This window comes from Brassica napus, chromosome A1 (genome assembly GCF_020379485.1).
Source record: "Brassica napus cultivar Da-Ae chromosome A1, Da-Ae, whole genome shotgun sequence".
NCBI lineage: Eukaryota > Viridiplantae > Streptophyta > Magnoliopsida > Brassicales > Brassicaceae > Brassica > Brassica napus.
In genome coordinates, this window is record NC_063434.1 from 1,972,627 (window position 1) to 1,988,138 (window position 15,512).

The 15,512-nt window shown below is 36.4% G+C and overlaps 3 protein-coding genes across 3 annotated transcripts; all 3 read left to right on the forward strand.

Annotated features, from left to right (window-relative positions):
• The first annotated feature begins 4,305 nt into the window (after positions 1-4,305).
• On the forward strand, positions 4,306-7,260 carry LOC106355721 (probable receptor-like serine/threonine-protein kinase At4g34500). The gene is made up of 7 exons (XM_013795642.3): positions 4,306-4,940; positions 5,828-5,932; positions 6,028-6,150; positions 6,231-6,401; positions 6,474-6,603; positions 6,698-6,910; positions 6,993-7,260. The coding sequence occupies exons 1-7, from the start codon at positions 4,405-4,407 to the stop codon at positions 7,062-7,064; spliced, it is 1,350 nt and encodes a 449-aa protein (XP_013651096.2). The 5' UTR covers positions 4,306-4,404; the 3' UTR covers positions 7,065-7,260.
• Positions 7,261-7,582: 322 nt separating this feature from the next.
• LOC125608661 (cyclase-associated protein 1) lies at positions 7,583-10,628 on the forward strand. Its single transcript, XM_048779099.1, has 10 exons — positions 7,583-7,968; positions 8,062-8,230; positions 8,519-8,583; positions 8,735-9,032; positions 9,132-9,279; positions 9,374-9,483; positions 9,574-9,629; positions 9,719-9,775; positions 9,945-10,088; positions 10,186-10,628. Exons 1-10 carry the CDS (start codon positions 7,669-7,671, stop codon positions 10,270-10,272), a joined length of 1,434 nt encoding a protein of 477 aa, XP_048635056.1. The 5' UTR covers positions 7,583-7,668; the 3' UTR covers positions 10,273-10,628.
• Positions 10,629-11,662: 1,034 nt separating this feature from the next.
• On the forward strand, positions 11,663-14,993 carry LOC125608658 (glucan endo-1,3-beta-glucosidase 7-like). Its single transcript, XM_048779095.1, has 6 exons — positions 11,663-11,863; positions 11,956-12,251; positions 12,352-12,720; positions 13,558-13,905; positions 14,242-14,503; positions 14,662-14,993. The coding sequence occupies exons 1-6, from the start codon at positions 11,803-11,805 to the stop codon at positions 14,844-14,846; spliced, it is 1,521 nt and encodes a 506-aa protein (XP_048635052.1). The 5' UTR covers positions 11,663-11,802; the 3' UTR covers positions 14,847-14,993.
• The last annotated feature ends 519 nt before the right edge of the window (positions 14,994-15,512 follow it).

Here is a 15,512-nt window from a genome sequence, read left to right on the forward strand (position 1 = left end):
GGCTAATACTGAGACGGCGCAAGAGAGGGTGCCACGTGATAGCCATGCTCTTTGAATGCATGTGGCTTACAAGACCCATCACATAAATTACTCTCACAAAGCTAGCTTTAGATCACTTTCACCGAAAACCAGTCAGCAAATATATTTCCAAGAAAAAGACCTCTCATAAATAAAGCATGTCACTTATTGTTTGGTTTAGTAGATTCTCAAATATTTCTATTCATCCCACCTTTTATTTAAGTCACTGGAACACCCTTCATGTGAACATAAAATCCGATATTTTGTTGTTTCGGTCTAATCCAATGATTTTATCAAGCTTTTCAAACACAAAAATGGAGTTAGTAGATAAGGAAAGGGGAGAGGGTATAAAGTTGTTTGAAATAAAGAAATGGTCATTGCTTTTTGATGTGATGAATTCGGACCAAGTCCATAGAAGATGAAGGCTATTTCATTATCATACTATTCATGCATACACTATTAAAGTAATGATACACACCTAATATGTGGGTTCCCCATTCTGTAATATATATACATGCATATATGTTTTTACATGCATGAACGTATATGTCGACACTTGTTTCTGGTGTATTGAGTTGGAGGTAAGTACACGCTATAATTACTATACAAAACATATGTGTGTGATGTATCATGACATAAATCACAAAGCTGTATAAATATGTAGTATAGTTTTATATGGGGAAGCTCCTATAGATCATCAAATGTAGATAATTAGTTGGAACAATAATAAGGGGGTCCAAATATTGGTCGGATATGATGGGATCCTAATCAAAGGTAAAAGTGTTCTGTATATCAAAACTATACAAAATTTACAAAAAAAAAACTATCTATATATTCTATCTAAAGTTCAAGAAATGTGAACTACTAGCCCAAGATCAGAACTAACTAGTATCCACTCGAAAAGAGATACATTTTATAATGTAAGAAAAATTCAATGCAAAATTTTACATTTTCTATTTTTAGTCTTGCATAGCTTAGTAGCAAGCAGAAGTAAAACAAATGAAACAACCCATGTTTATAATAAAAGTAAAAGCATTTGGTGTTGCAAATGAATTATGTAATCTTCAAATTTAATTTCACAAAAGGAGGAAAATAATTTTCTTCTCAAGATTCGGTGGATGTGTTGAAAACCCGAGCAGATTTATAAAGTTTTACTAGGAATACACGAACGTAGGTATATATGCATAAATAGATAAGGTGATTCTTTTGCTGAAGTATGTTCCTCGGGGATTGCTCCAATTCTCTGACAGCTATCATTAATATCTCATTATTCAAGTATACTATTGAATTCTATGGGCGCCCTTCTTTTATGTCTCCAAATTCAAAATCATACAACAATCTAGTACTCCCGATAAGGTTTTTTTTAGAATTTTCATACTTATTAACAATATAATAAATATTTACTATTTAATTTATCATTTATTTTAATACACTTTTTAATAATTATTGACTAATAAAATTTAATTAATTCAGATATTTATAATTAATTTTTCAAAAGTATATAAAAGTACTTTAAAAATATAAAAAATTTATTTTTATGGAACAAAAATAAACTTTAGAAAATCTTACTTTCGATAACAAAGAGAGAGTATCTTGTTCAAAATGTAACTAATTTTTATTTTTATTTTACAAAAGGTGGTTTGATTTAGTCTTTTAAATGCTTAAATTTTGATTTTTTTTTCAACTACTTAATTAGGAAAAAAATATATTAATCGATGTGTTTGTACTAATTGTTTCCTTCTTGGATCAAATACTTCAAGCGAAGAAAATGAATGACTCGACTTATGATATTAGAGTGTTGGATTTCGTGATTGGATCGGTTCACATGGCTGATGATGTTTGACCACACCTTTCTAACCAAATGCGTGTTTAATTACTTGTTTCAGGTTATGACGTTATATATTTCATTCGAAGAAAAATCGCAGTTGTAACAATTGAATACTAGAACAGCGATGTATTCTTTATTTACAACGAACAAGAGAAAACATCGTAGCCATCAAATTATTATAGCCTAAGGAGAAAGAGAGCGTAAAGGGTGTCATTTCAGATACATTAACTAGGACCGACCGTTTTTGGACACGAATATATGGCTTAGCTGAATCAGAATCAATTCTAACCGGATATTTATCAGTGCAATGTTCCCAGTGAGAGTGACTTATTTGTTGAAACCTTGACATTGCATAGAGCCACCCAAATTTAAACTCTGGCCCTAAAGCAATCTGCCAAACTTTTATTTACCTTCTTCATTCTTCATGTTGACTCTATGCATCAATGCATGCCAATTCATACCATATTGAGCTAGACCAAAGTATTCCAAATATGTGTAACTGATTTTGATGGCTCCACATCTGTCGGTGCTAGGTCTAAGTTCTTCTCTAGCGAATTGATCACAGCTCTGTCTCCAGCATGAATACAACAATGGTCAATAGTAATGCTTGAATTTAATTTTCAACAGTTTTTTTTTTGGCGATAAGTAAAAGAAGAAGTTTTTACTTGGGTCGTTTTTTTTTTATCAACGAGGCTTGTTCAAGCCTGCATATCGATCTAGGAAACAAAAGGAATCTTTCATTACGTGAAAATGGGCTTGGGTTAGGCCCAACTTTTCGTTGACACCCACATATTTTGTTCTGCAGTTTATTATTATGTTGCACGGAATCGGCCCATTACTACGAGATATAACATTTTCATTCTTGGGAAATGGGCTATCTTTTCTCGAGAGAATTCAAGAAAATATATTTAAAAACAGCTCTATTCTTTTAAGATCCCTAAGAAAAAAATACTGGTATTATTGTCTAATAATATAGGCCGGAGCAACAAACCAAACATTATATGCTTAAACATTAATTAATCGATTTTGATTAGGAACGGCGTACAATTAACGATTTAATGGAATCCAGCTATCAAAATACGAATGAAGATTACAGTCTTACGAAAAACAAATACGAAAGACAAATAAACAAATATTACATGCGTAAGTTGTAAACACTCGCGTACTGTATACTCCTTGAGCGTCGAGATATTTAGCCTGAGAGCATCTCCAAAAGAAACTCTATAACTCCAAATATAGAGTTTTTTGCTCTCCAAAAAGGAATTTCAAAACTTCAAAACTTCAAATTTGAAGTTTCATCTTTTTATTTGCGTTTTGGTCCTTACAATTATACATCATATTTATAATTCTTAAATATTTTTTTTGTTTATTGTTTTAATCCTTAAAACTTTTATATCTCATAAATATTTCAAATTTGTTATATAAACTTAAGTTTTACACATGAAATTAAATAAAAAAAATTAAAACAAGATTTATAATATTTTAAAACTAGAATTAAACAACAAGAATATTACAAAAAACCATAATAAAAACTTATTAAAAAGACACATGAAGACATAATTATTACTCAAATTTAAATATTATAACAAGACTAATAGTCTGGTAAATTTGCTCCGGAACCTCCAAAATCTCCAAAATATTGTTCAACAAATTTTGTGTAACCGAAGATGATTGTTGTTGTTGCTCTTGACGCATTTTTCGTATGATTCTTTCTTGTTCAGATCGAATGTATTCACGAATATTAACGTCATCGATAGAAGCTAAGTTTTTTAGCAATATTTTATTTTCCTCTTTTATTTCTTTAAAAGCTAACTTTTTTGCTTCATTTTGCAGTCGTAATTCAATCATCTCATGACCTTTTTCCCTGCTTGTTGTACTTTCGTTTAAAAGATCAAGGATTTTTTTCGTTTGATGATATCAAACTATCAGCAGACATATTATGAGGATATCCGGTTTCAACAATTTTTGGCTCGTAATCTACAAATAAAAAATAAAGAGAATCATTTCTTACTTCGAAATAGTTGATCATATATGGGAGCATTATGGAAATAATTTTATGCAATAATGTAATATTTGCTTGCAGTTTAATATTTAATTATGTACTTTTATTTATAATTTTATATTTTAGTGTAAGATTTTTTTTTAATTAATATTTCTGTAATATTTATATATATGTATTAGTTATTTATAGAAGTTTTATGAATTTACATCAACTATGACAAACATAAGGATCATAGTGTAAAATATAAATAATTTTGAAGTTAGGTTTGAAGTTTTACCTTTGGAGAAGAACACATTGAAACTTCAAATATAAAGTTTTGGAAACTTCAAAATAGAGTTCCTTTTTGGAGATGCTCTAAGCACAGTCGGGTGGCATTCTCGTAATAAAACGATAATCCCATGTCTTAATAGAACACTCGCTTTTACTACCCGTTGCGGTCGTCTTGTCTAAATCACTTTGCAACGTTTTCCTGAAAGCTATCTTCTTCTGCTCCCAACGTTTCTTTCTTTTATTTTTTCTTACAGAAAGCAACTCGTTAACAAGTCCCATTCTCGCCATGTCTGGTTCTAGCGACTCGGGTTCTCACAAGTTCTCGACTAAATCCACCATCTTCGGCCTAAACCTCTACTTAGTCGTCGCGATATGTTCTGTCTTCCTACTGCTGATCTCGCTCTTGATCTTCCTCTTCGTCTGCTTGAACCGAGTCTCACGCGCGCGGAGAATGCGCGTGAAACACAGCTCCGGATCCATCCCTCTGGTCACCAAGGAGACAACGGAGATCAAGACGGTCGGAAAGTATCTGAACTGCGACGAGTCGATGAGGAAAGTCGAAAACGAATTCGTCGTGGTCGCCGAGGCGACGAGCAAGGAAGCGGGCGGCGGGTTCGATGATATGTCGGTGGCTTCGAGCGGCGGCGACGTTGGTTCCGAGGTGATGGGTTGGGGAAGATGGTACGGTTTGAAGGATCTGGAGATTGCGACGCGTGGCTTCTCCGATGAGAACGTGATCGGAGAAGGAGGATACGGTGTCGTTTATAGAGCTGACTTCCCCGACGGTTCGGTCGCTGCAGTAAAGAATCTACTTAACAATAAGTAAGTTTTCGAAATGTTACTAACTTGAGATTAGATTAGATCATTTCGTTGATTAATTAGATTTATTTTGAAAAATTTAGATCTTTTATCTGAGTTTGTATTTAATATTATTGCTCGTTCTGACAATTCTCATTTACTCCGTTTCACGGACTCCGTAATTCTGGGGTCAAGGCTCCATTGGTACTTGGATTTAATAAGCTTTTGAAAACATTATTTTATATTTTCTTCCGACAAGTGTTTTGTTTAGAAAAAAACATTTTCTCCGCATTAGTTATTTGAGATTTTGACTTTTTAATATATCAAATGAAATTATTAAGGTGTAACCATTATCGACATTCTTTTTTTTCTTCTTAGTATATGTCAAGTACATACTTTTGCTACCATTGAACTGTATATTGCTGTTTTCTTGGTAAATGTTTAGAGTAAACATTAATTATTTAATTAGTTGTGCTTTGTTCTTTATTCTCTATTAATTTTTTCTTTAATCTTTTCCTTTTGTTTTTGGTCTTTATCTTCTCTTTTGTTTTAGTTGTTTGCCTTTAGGTGATGAGATGGTCTTACTAGTATAAAGCTAGCTGGAAAATGATATACCAGTGAATCAAATAGCCTAAAAGAATCTGCTAAGTTTGCTTTCTGTGTTTGGTCACTTCATTGTTCCAACTTATTTTATAATTAATAAAATATGGATAGATCTTCTATTTAGGTAGCAAGATTGTAGAAATCTATTTATATTGGTTGTTAGGTTTGGCAGAATCAGGTTGTTGGTTTTGCAGTACAACCACCTATCTTCTTTTTTACTCTCATTGTATTTGTTTTGTCAACAAGCTGAGATTTAGATATAATAAAAATGAATCTGGTAAATGATGGTAAAACATTGCTTTCTTCAGAGGTCAGGCAGAGAAAGAGTTCAAAGTTGAGGTGGAAGCAATTGGGAAAGTAAGACATAAGAACTTGGTTGGTCTGATGGGTTATTGTGCCGACACTGCTCAAAGGTTTCCAAAACAAACAAACTCAAAATGAATTAGTACCAATTAAATTCATAAATATTCTAACGGAACTTAGGTTTTTTTTTGTTTTTTTTTATTAGGATGCTTGTGTATGAATATATTGATAATGGAAACTTGGAGCAGTGGCTGCATGGTGATGTAGGTCCAGTGAGTCCTCTCACATGGGATATCCGCATGAAGATAGCCATTGGAACAGCTAAAGGGTGCGTGCAGTTTCTTCTTGTCAATCAGTATTCTAGCTATCGATTGGCATTTTTATTAAACCTTGGCTTTTGATGAACAGATTAGCCTATTTACATGAAGGGCTTGAACCGAAGGTTGTGCACCGTGATGTGAAGTCTAGTAACATCTTGCTCGATAAGAAATGGAACCCGAAAGTGTCTGATTTTGGTTTGGCCAAGTTATTAGGATCTGAAACGAGCTATGTGACAACTCGTGTGATGGGAACTTTTGGGTGAGCATATTATTACTTTCAATTTCATTTCTTGACATCGTTAAACTTAACTTCTTTATATTTCTCGTGCAGATATGTTTCACCGGAGTATGCAAGTACGGGCATGCTCAATGAGTGTAGTGATGTCTATAGTTTCGGTGTTCTTCTCATGGAGATTATAACAGGAAGGAGCCCGGTCGATTATTCAAGACCCCCTGGCGAGGTAAGCTCAAAATATATTAAGGACTTTGCACAAACATTTTTTTTTTCCTCACAAGAAAATATGTAAATGTTATTTTTTTGTGAAATTTTTTCAGATGAACTTGGTGGATTGGTTCAAAGGAATGGTTGCAAGCAGACGTGGGGAAGAAATCATAGACCCTAAAATCAAGAATCCACAACCTCATCCAAGAGCTTTGAAAAGAGCGTTGCTTGTATGTTTGCGTTGCATAGACCTTGATGCTAGCAAACGGCCAAAGATGGGACAAATCATCCACATGCTTGAGGCTGATGATTTCCCTTTCCGTCCTGTATGTCTCAAAAGCTAAAAGATATCACCTCTCTAACATGTTTATTGAGATTTGTATGTTTATTTCCTCTTATTTATCACAGGAACACAGATCAGTCCAGACAAACAAGAATGCTCATCATCACGGTGTTTCAGGGAGACCACTTGAAAGTTGATGTTATTGGCTACACAACCAGATTGATAGATATGTCTCCACGTTTATTCTATATTTGAGTATTGCTTAGATTGATTCGAGTTGAAAGCAAAAGTGAAATTAGATACATGAGAGTGGAGTTCAAATTCTAAGGCTTGTTATATGTAAATATATCATATATGTATTATACATGATGAACACCATAGAGCATTTCTTATCTTTTGCTTTGCTTGGGCACATGGAGAATTATAGACAAGACAATAGACCTAAAGGTTATATCGAACCAGTGAGCAAAAAAAACCAAATTGTAATTTTTTTGGTATTCGAATTAGTAAGAGTTTAAAGCTGGACTGTATCTTAAACCATAATTATTGTGGTTTAGTTCGGTCCGATTACATTAATCCGATAACAACCGAATTGATTTCGGGTCAAGCAAATATACCAGCTCTAGAGATCCGACAGTCCACGACCACTCCACTACCTGCGATTAGTAAAATTATCCAAAAGTCGCCACGTGGCATCACATATTCTCCTGACTTCTCCATCACCAAAAGGCAAAAAAAATCAAATCCACTTTAATTCGATTTTCATCTAGATCTGGTGCGAACTCTGTTTGTTGAACAAAGATGGATGAGAGCTTGATCAAGCGCCTGGAAGCTGCGGTTACGAGGCTCGAGGGGATCTCCAGCACCGGAGGAGGAGGAGTTACTACTCTTTCCCGCGGAGGAGATTTCTCCGCCGGAACCGATGCCGCCGCGTCCTCCGATCCGTCGATCCTGGCCTACGAAGATCTGATTTCGCAGTGCGTTGGCAGGGCTATGAGCGCGGCGGAGAAGATCGGTGGACCTGTTCTAGACGTGACGAAGATCGTCGCCGAAGCGTTCGCTACGCAGAAGGATCTGCTCGTTCGCATCAAGCAAACTCAGGTAGGTGTAATCGATGAATGATAAACTTCGTTATCGTGCGATTGGATTGGATTGGTTTTTGATCTTTTGGATTTGGTTTTGATTTGAGAGCAGAAGCCTGATATGGCTGGGTTAGCTGGATTTCTCAAGCCGTTGAATGATGTTACGATGAAAGCTGACGCGATGACTCAGGGAAGGAGGTCTGATTTCTTCAATCACCTGAAGGCTGCTTCTGATAGTTTATCTGCATTGGCTTGGATTGCTTTCACCGGGAAAGATTGTGGTAAAGCAGATTGAACTTTGATACTGTACCAACCCGCCCCGTGCGAACTACCCGCCCAGTGGGCCCCAAGGCTGGTCCAGCAGGGCACCGACCCCAACCCCTCAATTATGAGCCTTCACTGATTCCATAATTAGGTTGTTGGTGTCCTTGTGACCTGCAGATCAATTGTAAGGGGTTAGCGTCGGTGCCCTGCCATGGGGTCCACGGGACGGGTCGTCAAAAATACTTTATGTAGTCTTCAGTGAAAATGATTAATTGTGATGTAATCTGGCTCTTCTCCTTTGCAAGGTATGAGCATGCCAATCGCTCATGTGGAAGAAAGTTGGCAGATGGCTGAGTTTTACAACAACAAGGTGATAGCTAATCTTCATTCTCTACCTATGCGTTCATATGTTCCTTCTATAGTAGGAGATTATGGATAACAATTGCTTATTCAGATTGCGTAAGCCTTAAATTGCTGTTTGGTGCTCTGTTAATTATGTGATCTATATGTTCTTATTTTAGGTTTTGGTGGAGTACCGAAACAAAGATGCGAATCATGTGGAATGGGCTAAAGCATTGAAAGAACTTTACTTGCCTGGTTTAAGGGATTATGTTAAAAGTCATTACGCTTTGGGACCTGTATGGAATGCATCAGGGAAACCTGCTAGTGCTCCTCCTGCAAAGGGTCCACCTGGTGCTCCTGCTCCTCCCCCAGCACCGGTCTTCAGTTCTGAATCTTCAAAGCCATCATCTTCGTCAAACCAGAAACAAGGCATGTCTGCTGTTTTCCAGCAGCTCAGCTCTGGTGCTGTGACCTCAGGTATGTTGTTACGTTGTATATGTCTTCATGTTTTCTGGCGCAATCTCTGTTTGGAATGTGAGTCAAAATAGTTTATTATTCTTGTTCTGTGCTTTCCAGGTCTTAGAAAAGTGACAGATGATATGAAGACAAAGAACCGTGCTGATAGATCCGGAGCAGTGAGTTCCATTGAGAAGGAAACTCGTACAACTAAACCAGCATTTTCGAAAACTGGACCACCGAAACTGGAACTTCAAATGGGTCGCAAGTGGGTTTTTCTAACAAATAACTTATATGGTACAAATACAAGCTATGGTAGATATACTTTAATATGGTTGTTGGCTTCTACTGGATCATATTAGGTGGGCTGTTGAGAACCAAATTGGGAAGAAGGACTTGGTTATCAGCGATTGTGATGCCAAACAGTCTGTGTATGTATTTGGTTGCAAAGATTCTGTCTTGCAGATACAAGGTAAGTTTGCGCCATTCGAAGTTCAGCCTAGAAGTTCGATATCTGCTAAAAAAATCTTTGAGTCACTTACTGTTGTTATATAATCTGTAGGAAAAGTCAATAACATCACCATTGACAAATGCACCAAAATGGGTGTTGTCTTCACGGTGAGTGGAATAATACTGTTTCCTCTTACATTCCAACAGTATAAAGTTATTTGATTTCTAATCATGTAAAACCTAACATCTCTGTATAGGATGTTGTTGCTGCATTTGAGATTGTGAATTGCACCAACGTAGAAGTACAATGTCAGGTTTGTTTTCTATCATCTATAGCTTTTCTAATAGCCGGAAAATATATCTTTATAAGGACAATCGCTTTTGCTTAACAATCTTATGATGTAGCCCTATAATGTCTGCAGTTTCTTTTCGAGACACTGATGCTCTTCCTTTTGTCTTTTACGTCATATGTGGTTATTGCAGGGTTCAGCTCCCACAGTTTCTGTGGACAACACAACTGGCTGTCAGTTATACCTAAACAAAGACTCATTAGAGACAGCTATAACAACAGCCAAGTCGAGTGAGATCAATGTAATGGTCCCTGGTACTTCCCCTGATGGAGATTGGGTATGCTTTCCCCTGTTCGTAACTATATAAGTCTTTTTGAGGGGAGACTGTTCATTGAAGGAATCATTCTCATAGTGTTACTTTCACAACATTGTAGGTGGAACATGCACTGCCGCAACAGTACAACCATGTGTTCACCGAAGGGAAGTTCGAGACGACACCGGTCTCGCACTCAGGTGCCTAAGTTAAAAGGGAATCTCTGTTCACGTCTGGATTTTGCTTAAATATCAGGTCTTGTTTTAACTCGTTTTCTTCAGAGTTTAATAGAGCTGAAACTGTTTGTTTGTTGATCTGTCTCTATATTTTGGGATTGGAGGTTCATTTGTTTGTTTGTTTGTTGTCATCTCGATCATCTTCTCTTTTGTGTGTCTTTGGGGTTTTGGATTGGATTTGGGCTTTTCCTTCTTTTTTTTTTGGTGCGCTCATACTTTTTTCTGAGTTATTATTGCTGATGAAAATGTGAACAAATCCTGGATACAAAAAGCTGTGGTCCTATTCTTGGAATATGCAAACATTAATGTATTATCAACTTTCTTGGTCGTTTTGTTTTGGAAATTATTCGAGCGCTGGTAAAAAATCTTGAGGAAAAGTCTTAAATGCTTTCGAAAATGCGAATAGAAGCTTTAGTTAACCTAACAGTCGTATATAATAATTGAGTTGAAAATTTGTGAAATCACCAAAAAGCTAGAAATAATTGGAGGTGGTGGGGGTTGAAACGTGAAGAATGGGTTAATACACTTATGCTGGGAATTAGCATGGAAAAGGGGGAATCATGCCATCCGCATTTTATGAGATAAAAACCTATATGCATTTTTTGATCCAAAAAAAAAACCTATATGCATTTATCAAGCTACATAAACACGAAACTAATGCGCATGTTCACAAATTTAGCATCCTTCTTCTCTTCAATTTACGAGAGATATTAATAAATGTCACAACCATTCTTCTGTACTTATGAGCCCTACATGCTACCTACTTTGACCATTTTTTACAACCATTGCTTAAAAGTTTTTTTAGACTTTACATCGGATTCACGAACCTGCTTTTGGACAGTAAAACTTGTAATATGGTGAGAGTATTGATACGAATCTTTTCTTTAACAGTCAATAATTTGCGATTTCAAATTTTTATTTTTGGTAATACAAACAAAGAAAAGCTCTCTTTCAAAACTTATCTTGCAGAACAAGTTCTTACCGGAATTGTCCTATAATACTACAAAATAGTAGACCAAGACCGAAGACTTACACTTCAGACAGTAATACAAACAAGTTCTTACCGGAATTGTTGTGAGATAACAAAAAAGTCCCATATTGGAGAATTAGATAAAGAGTGTCTAATATATAAATAGATGTCCAACTCTATTAGTACGAGACCTTTTGGGATGTAAACCAAAAAGTAAATCCATGCGGGCTTGTTAATTAGGCCCAAAATGGACAATATCGTACTAATCGGATAATATTGAGTTAGACATGAACTGTACCATCCCAACAATTGTCCCCTATAATATTACAAAATAGTAGACCAAGACCGAAGACTTACACTTCAGACAGTAATACAAGTCAACACGTGGACTGTGGAAAAACGAGCACAGACGTGTCTTTCTCGGAAACTCGTCTCTCTACAACGTAACCGTTACAGTAAAAAAAAAACCACTTTATTTTAATCAACTTATAAAAACTCTCACAGAATCTCTGTCTCATCCTTCTTCACCATCATGGCTATCTCCATCTACTTCTCTCTCCTCCTCGTCCTCCTATCTCACTTCCCTTCCTCACGTAAGTATCCTTCTTCAATACGACGTAGCTTTTACCCTCCCTCACTCCTCTTCAGTCTAACCTTAATTTTTCTTTCTCTGTTTACTCAACAGATGCAGAGCCATTCATCGGAGTTAACATCGGCCAAGTCGCCGACAACCTCCCTCCGCCTTCGGAAACCGTCAAGCTCCTCAAGTCCTCTTCTATCGAGAAAGTGAGGCTCTACGGCGCCGATCCCGCCATCATCAAAGCTTTGGCCGGAACCGGTATCGGCATCGTCATCGGCGCCGGTAACGGAGACATTCCTTACCTCGCCGCCGATCCTAACGCCGCCTCTCAGTGGATCAACTCCAACGTCCTCCCTTTTTACCCCGCCTCCAAAATCATCCTCATCAACATCGGCAACGAGGTCCGGTCTACTCTAATTTATAAAAAAAAAAAATTTAATTTTACAAAATCTTAACCGGTTAAGTTACAAAAAAAAAAAATTAACCGGTTCATTGTTGCAGGTGCTGATGTCGAACGATCCGAATCTAGTGAACCAGCTACTCCCGGCGATGCAAAACGTCCAAAAAGCACTCGAGGCGGCGTCGCTCGGCGGGAAGATAAAGGTGTCGACGGTGCACTCGATGACGGTGCTTGGTAGCTCGGACCCGCCGTCTTCCGGTTCGTTTGCGCCCGGTTCTCAAGCCGGTTTAAAGGGGATTCTACAGTTCCTAAGCGACACTGGTTCGCCTTTCACTATTAACCCGTACCCGTTTTTCGCTTATCGAGGTGACACGAGACCCGAAACGCTAGCGTTTTGCCTCTTCCAGCCTAACCCGGGTCGAGTTGACGGTAACACCGGAATCAAGTACATGAACATGTTCGATGCTCAGGTAAATTTATTAGAGTTGGGGCCACACGCTTTTACGAGTCTGGTCTGAAACTAATCAGTTTAATTGTGTGTTTGGTAGCTAATTTAAACTTGACGCAAAATTAGCTAGACGTCAAAGCATAGTTTAACTAGGTCGGTTAGTTTCAAGTAATTTCTTGTTGTGACACTACAAGATGATAATTTAGCAGTATTCGCGTCAAAGCATATATAGTTTGAACTTTTGGTTTTAAATATATTTATTTTGTATTTCTCAAAAAAAAAAAATATATATTTATTTTGTATATGATTTTCTTTGCACTAGATTGTAGAAAGGAACTTATTCTGTCACTACTTTACAACTTAGAAAGAATCTATATTCTTATTGTACGTAGTACAAAAGACAGTTGTTCACTTTGGATGATACGGGTCCATGCGAGTATGTGTCTCACTCTCAGTCTACACTTTCTTAGTTACTTCCACGCAATTTTTTTTAGAAAACATCTGATTTGGTTTTGTAATATTAAAAGGTTAATTCTTGTATTATATTTCATGTGTTGTAATAATTTTCTTCTTTAGGGAATAACTCGTTGTGAGCCGTTTACTGATTTGTCTGACAGGCTGGATTCCCACTAGCTGTTTACTTATTTTAGATGTTTCGTGAAACATTTGGTTGCATTAGTCATCATCAATTCCACGTAAGGTGTACTGACAAAAATTAATAAAATAGCTTAAAAATAGAAGAGAAAATGAAAACGGCGTCTCTTCAGGTCATTTTGCGTTGTGTCTTCGTACAAAGTAGTATAGAAATTTGTCGTTACTTGCAAGACACGTTACAGTCTCTTTGTTTCATCATTCGCAGGTAGATGCGGTTCACTCGGCTTTGAAATCTGTTGGATTCGAGAAGGTGGAGATCGTGGTGGCGGAAACAGGATGGCCTTCACGAGGAGACCCAAACGAAGTTGGACCGAGCGTGGATAATGCTAAAGCATACAACGGAAACTTAATAGCTCATCTAAAGTCAATGGTTGGCACACCTCTCATGCCTGGGAAGTCCGTGGACACTTACATCTTCGCACTCTATGACGAGAATCTAAAGCCTGGACCATCTTCAGAACGTGCCTTTGGGCTTTTCAAAACCGATCTTTCCATGGCCTATGATGCAGGCCTTGCCAAGAGTAGCGGTAGTAGCAGCAACAGTAGTAGTCAGGTTAGATAATTTTAATCTTAATCCCAGTTCCCAAATCATTTAGGCTCCTAATTACTGAATTATACACTGTGTTTACATTTAACAAAAGAACATAATTTTGTTTACAGTAGCAAAAGCTATGGTTTTATTTGGAAAATAGTAATTACAACTTAACATGTAAAGGGCAAAATCATTATATATCATTTACTCCTAACGCAAAAATGATTTAGTCTCCGATTATTCGACATTTGTGTGTTTATATATTAGCAGATTTTTTTCATTTTAGTAGAAGTTGTGGTTATTATTTGGAATAAAGTATCTTACATTAGGAGGCTATGTATTGTATTATAAAATCAGACGCCATCAGGAAAAGTGACGTCGACGGGGTGGTGTGTACCGAGGAATGGTGCGACGGATGAGCAGTTGCAAGCGAGCTTGGATTGGGCGTGCGGACAAGGAATAGACTGTGGGCCGATACAACCAGGAGGAGCTTGTTTCGAGCCTAACAATGTGGCTTCACACGCAGCCTTTGCCATGAACATGTATTTCCAAAAATCTCCTAAAAAGCCTACAGACTGTGATTTTTCTCAAACCGCAACAATCACCTCCCAAAACCCAAGTAAGTTTTTCTCACACCCTAACAAAGACTACATCACTGAACTGCATTAGGATTGGTCTGAAAATATACTATATGAAAGAGACAACATTAATGTCATTTTGACAATATGAAAATTAATGCTAATTGGCTTTGCATATCTTGAATTTGAATTTGTATAGGTTATAACAGCTGCGTCTATCCTGGAGGTGGAGGAGGAGCAGGAAGTACAGGAGTAATGAACAAATATGTGAGCTCAGACAAATTAGATAGCAAAGATAATGGAGCAGTTGAACCAAAAGTTTATTCTTCTCTATCTTTTCTACTCATCTTTGTTGTGTCCCTGATCTTCCATGTTAATATGTAATGGGCATAATTAGCTTCTTGGGGGTAGTTTAATTAACTACTCTCACTTCTTGTTTTTCTTCCTCCCTCCTTCGTATGAGTCGTGTGATCAAAGCTGTTATTAAGTTAGTATATAATAATTATTGTAGTCGGTAACGGCTATTTTCCACATGACATACTTTCTTTCCATTTTCATATGGGTATGAATATATTAATTAGGATAAGTTTCACATCCCTTTAATTATACTAGAGATTTTTTCCGCGCTTCGCGCGGATTGTGTCTTATAAATTTATTTTATTTATAATATTATTTGTCGGTTTGTTTCTTTTACATTAATTTTTTGTTTTTCCAATGTTAGTTTATCTTAATTTAAATTTATATGTTTATAGTTTTTCTTTTTTCTGGTTGTAGATGGAGAATTATATTTTTTATTGATGGTTTTTGTATGTGACATAAACTTTTTGAAATTTTAAAATAATGTTATATATAGTACAATTAACACATTAAAGAAGAGAAACATATTTAAGCACATTTTATACAGGTTTTATATACATAATTTTAAACATTATATATGTATATATTATAAGTTTGAAACATGTAAATGCTTTCTAAAGTTAAATACTTGTTCTGAGTTTACATAACTTATCGAAAGTTTTATTTTTTTTAAATTTAAATCACAGAAAAAAA

Excerpts from the sequence above, each read along its gene's own strand:
- LOC125608658 (XM_048779095.1), top strand. The coding sequence starts at position 11,803 with ATGGCTATCTCCATCTACTTCTCTCTCCTCCTCGTCCTCCTATCTCAC. Across the intron at positions 11,864-11,955 it reads ATCTCACTTCCCTTCCTCAC|ATGCAGAGCCATTCATCGGA; the intron begins GTAAGTATCCTT and ends TTTACTCAACAG. Across the intron at positions 14,504-14,661 it reads AATCACCTCCCAAAACCCAA|GTTATAACAGCTGCGTCTAT; the intron begins GTAAGTTTTTCT and ends GAATTTGTATAG.
- LOC125608661 (XM_048779099.1), top strand. The coding sequence starts at position 7,669 with ATGGATGAGAGCTTGATCAAGCGCCTGGAAGCTGCGGTTACGAGGCTC. Across the intron at positions 7,969-8,061 it reads TTCGCATCAAGCAAACTCAG|AAGCCTGATATGGCTGGGTT; the intron begins GTAGGTGTAATC and ends ATTTGAGAGCAG. Across the intron at positions 9,033-9,131 it reads CTCTGGTGCTGTGACCTCAG|GTCTTAGAAAAGTGACAGAT; the intron begins GTATGTTGTTAC and ends TGTGCTTTCCAG.
- LOC106355721 (XM_013795642.3), top strand. The coding sequence starts at position 4,405 with ATGTCTGGTTCTAGCGACTCGGGTTCTCACAAGTTCTCGACTAAATCC. Across the intron at positions 5,933-6,027 it reads TGTGCCGACACTGCTCAAAG|GATGCTTGTGTATGAATATA; the intron begins GTTTCCAAAACA and ends TTTTTTTATTAG. Across the intron at positions 6,402-6,473 it reads CGTGTGATGGGAACTTTTGG|ATATGTTTCACCGGAGTATG; the intron begins GTGAGCATATTA and ends TTTCTCGTGCAG.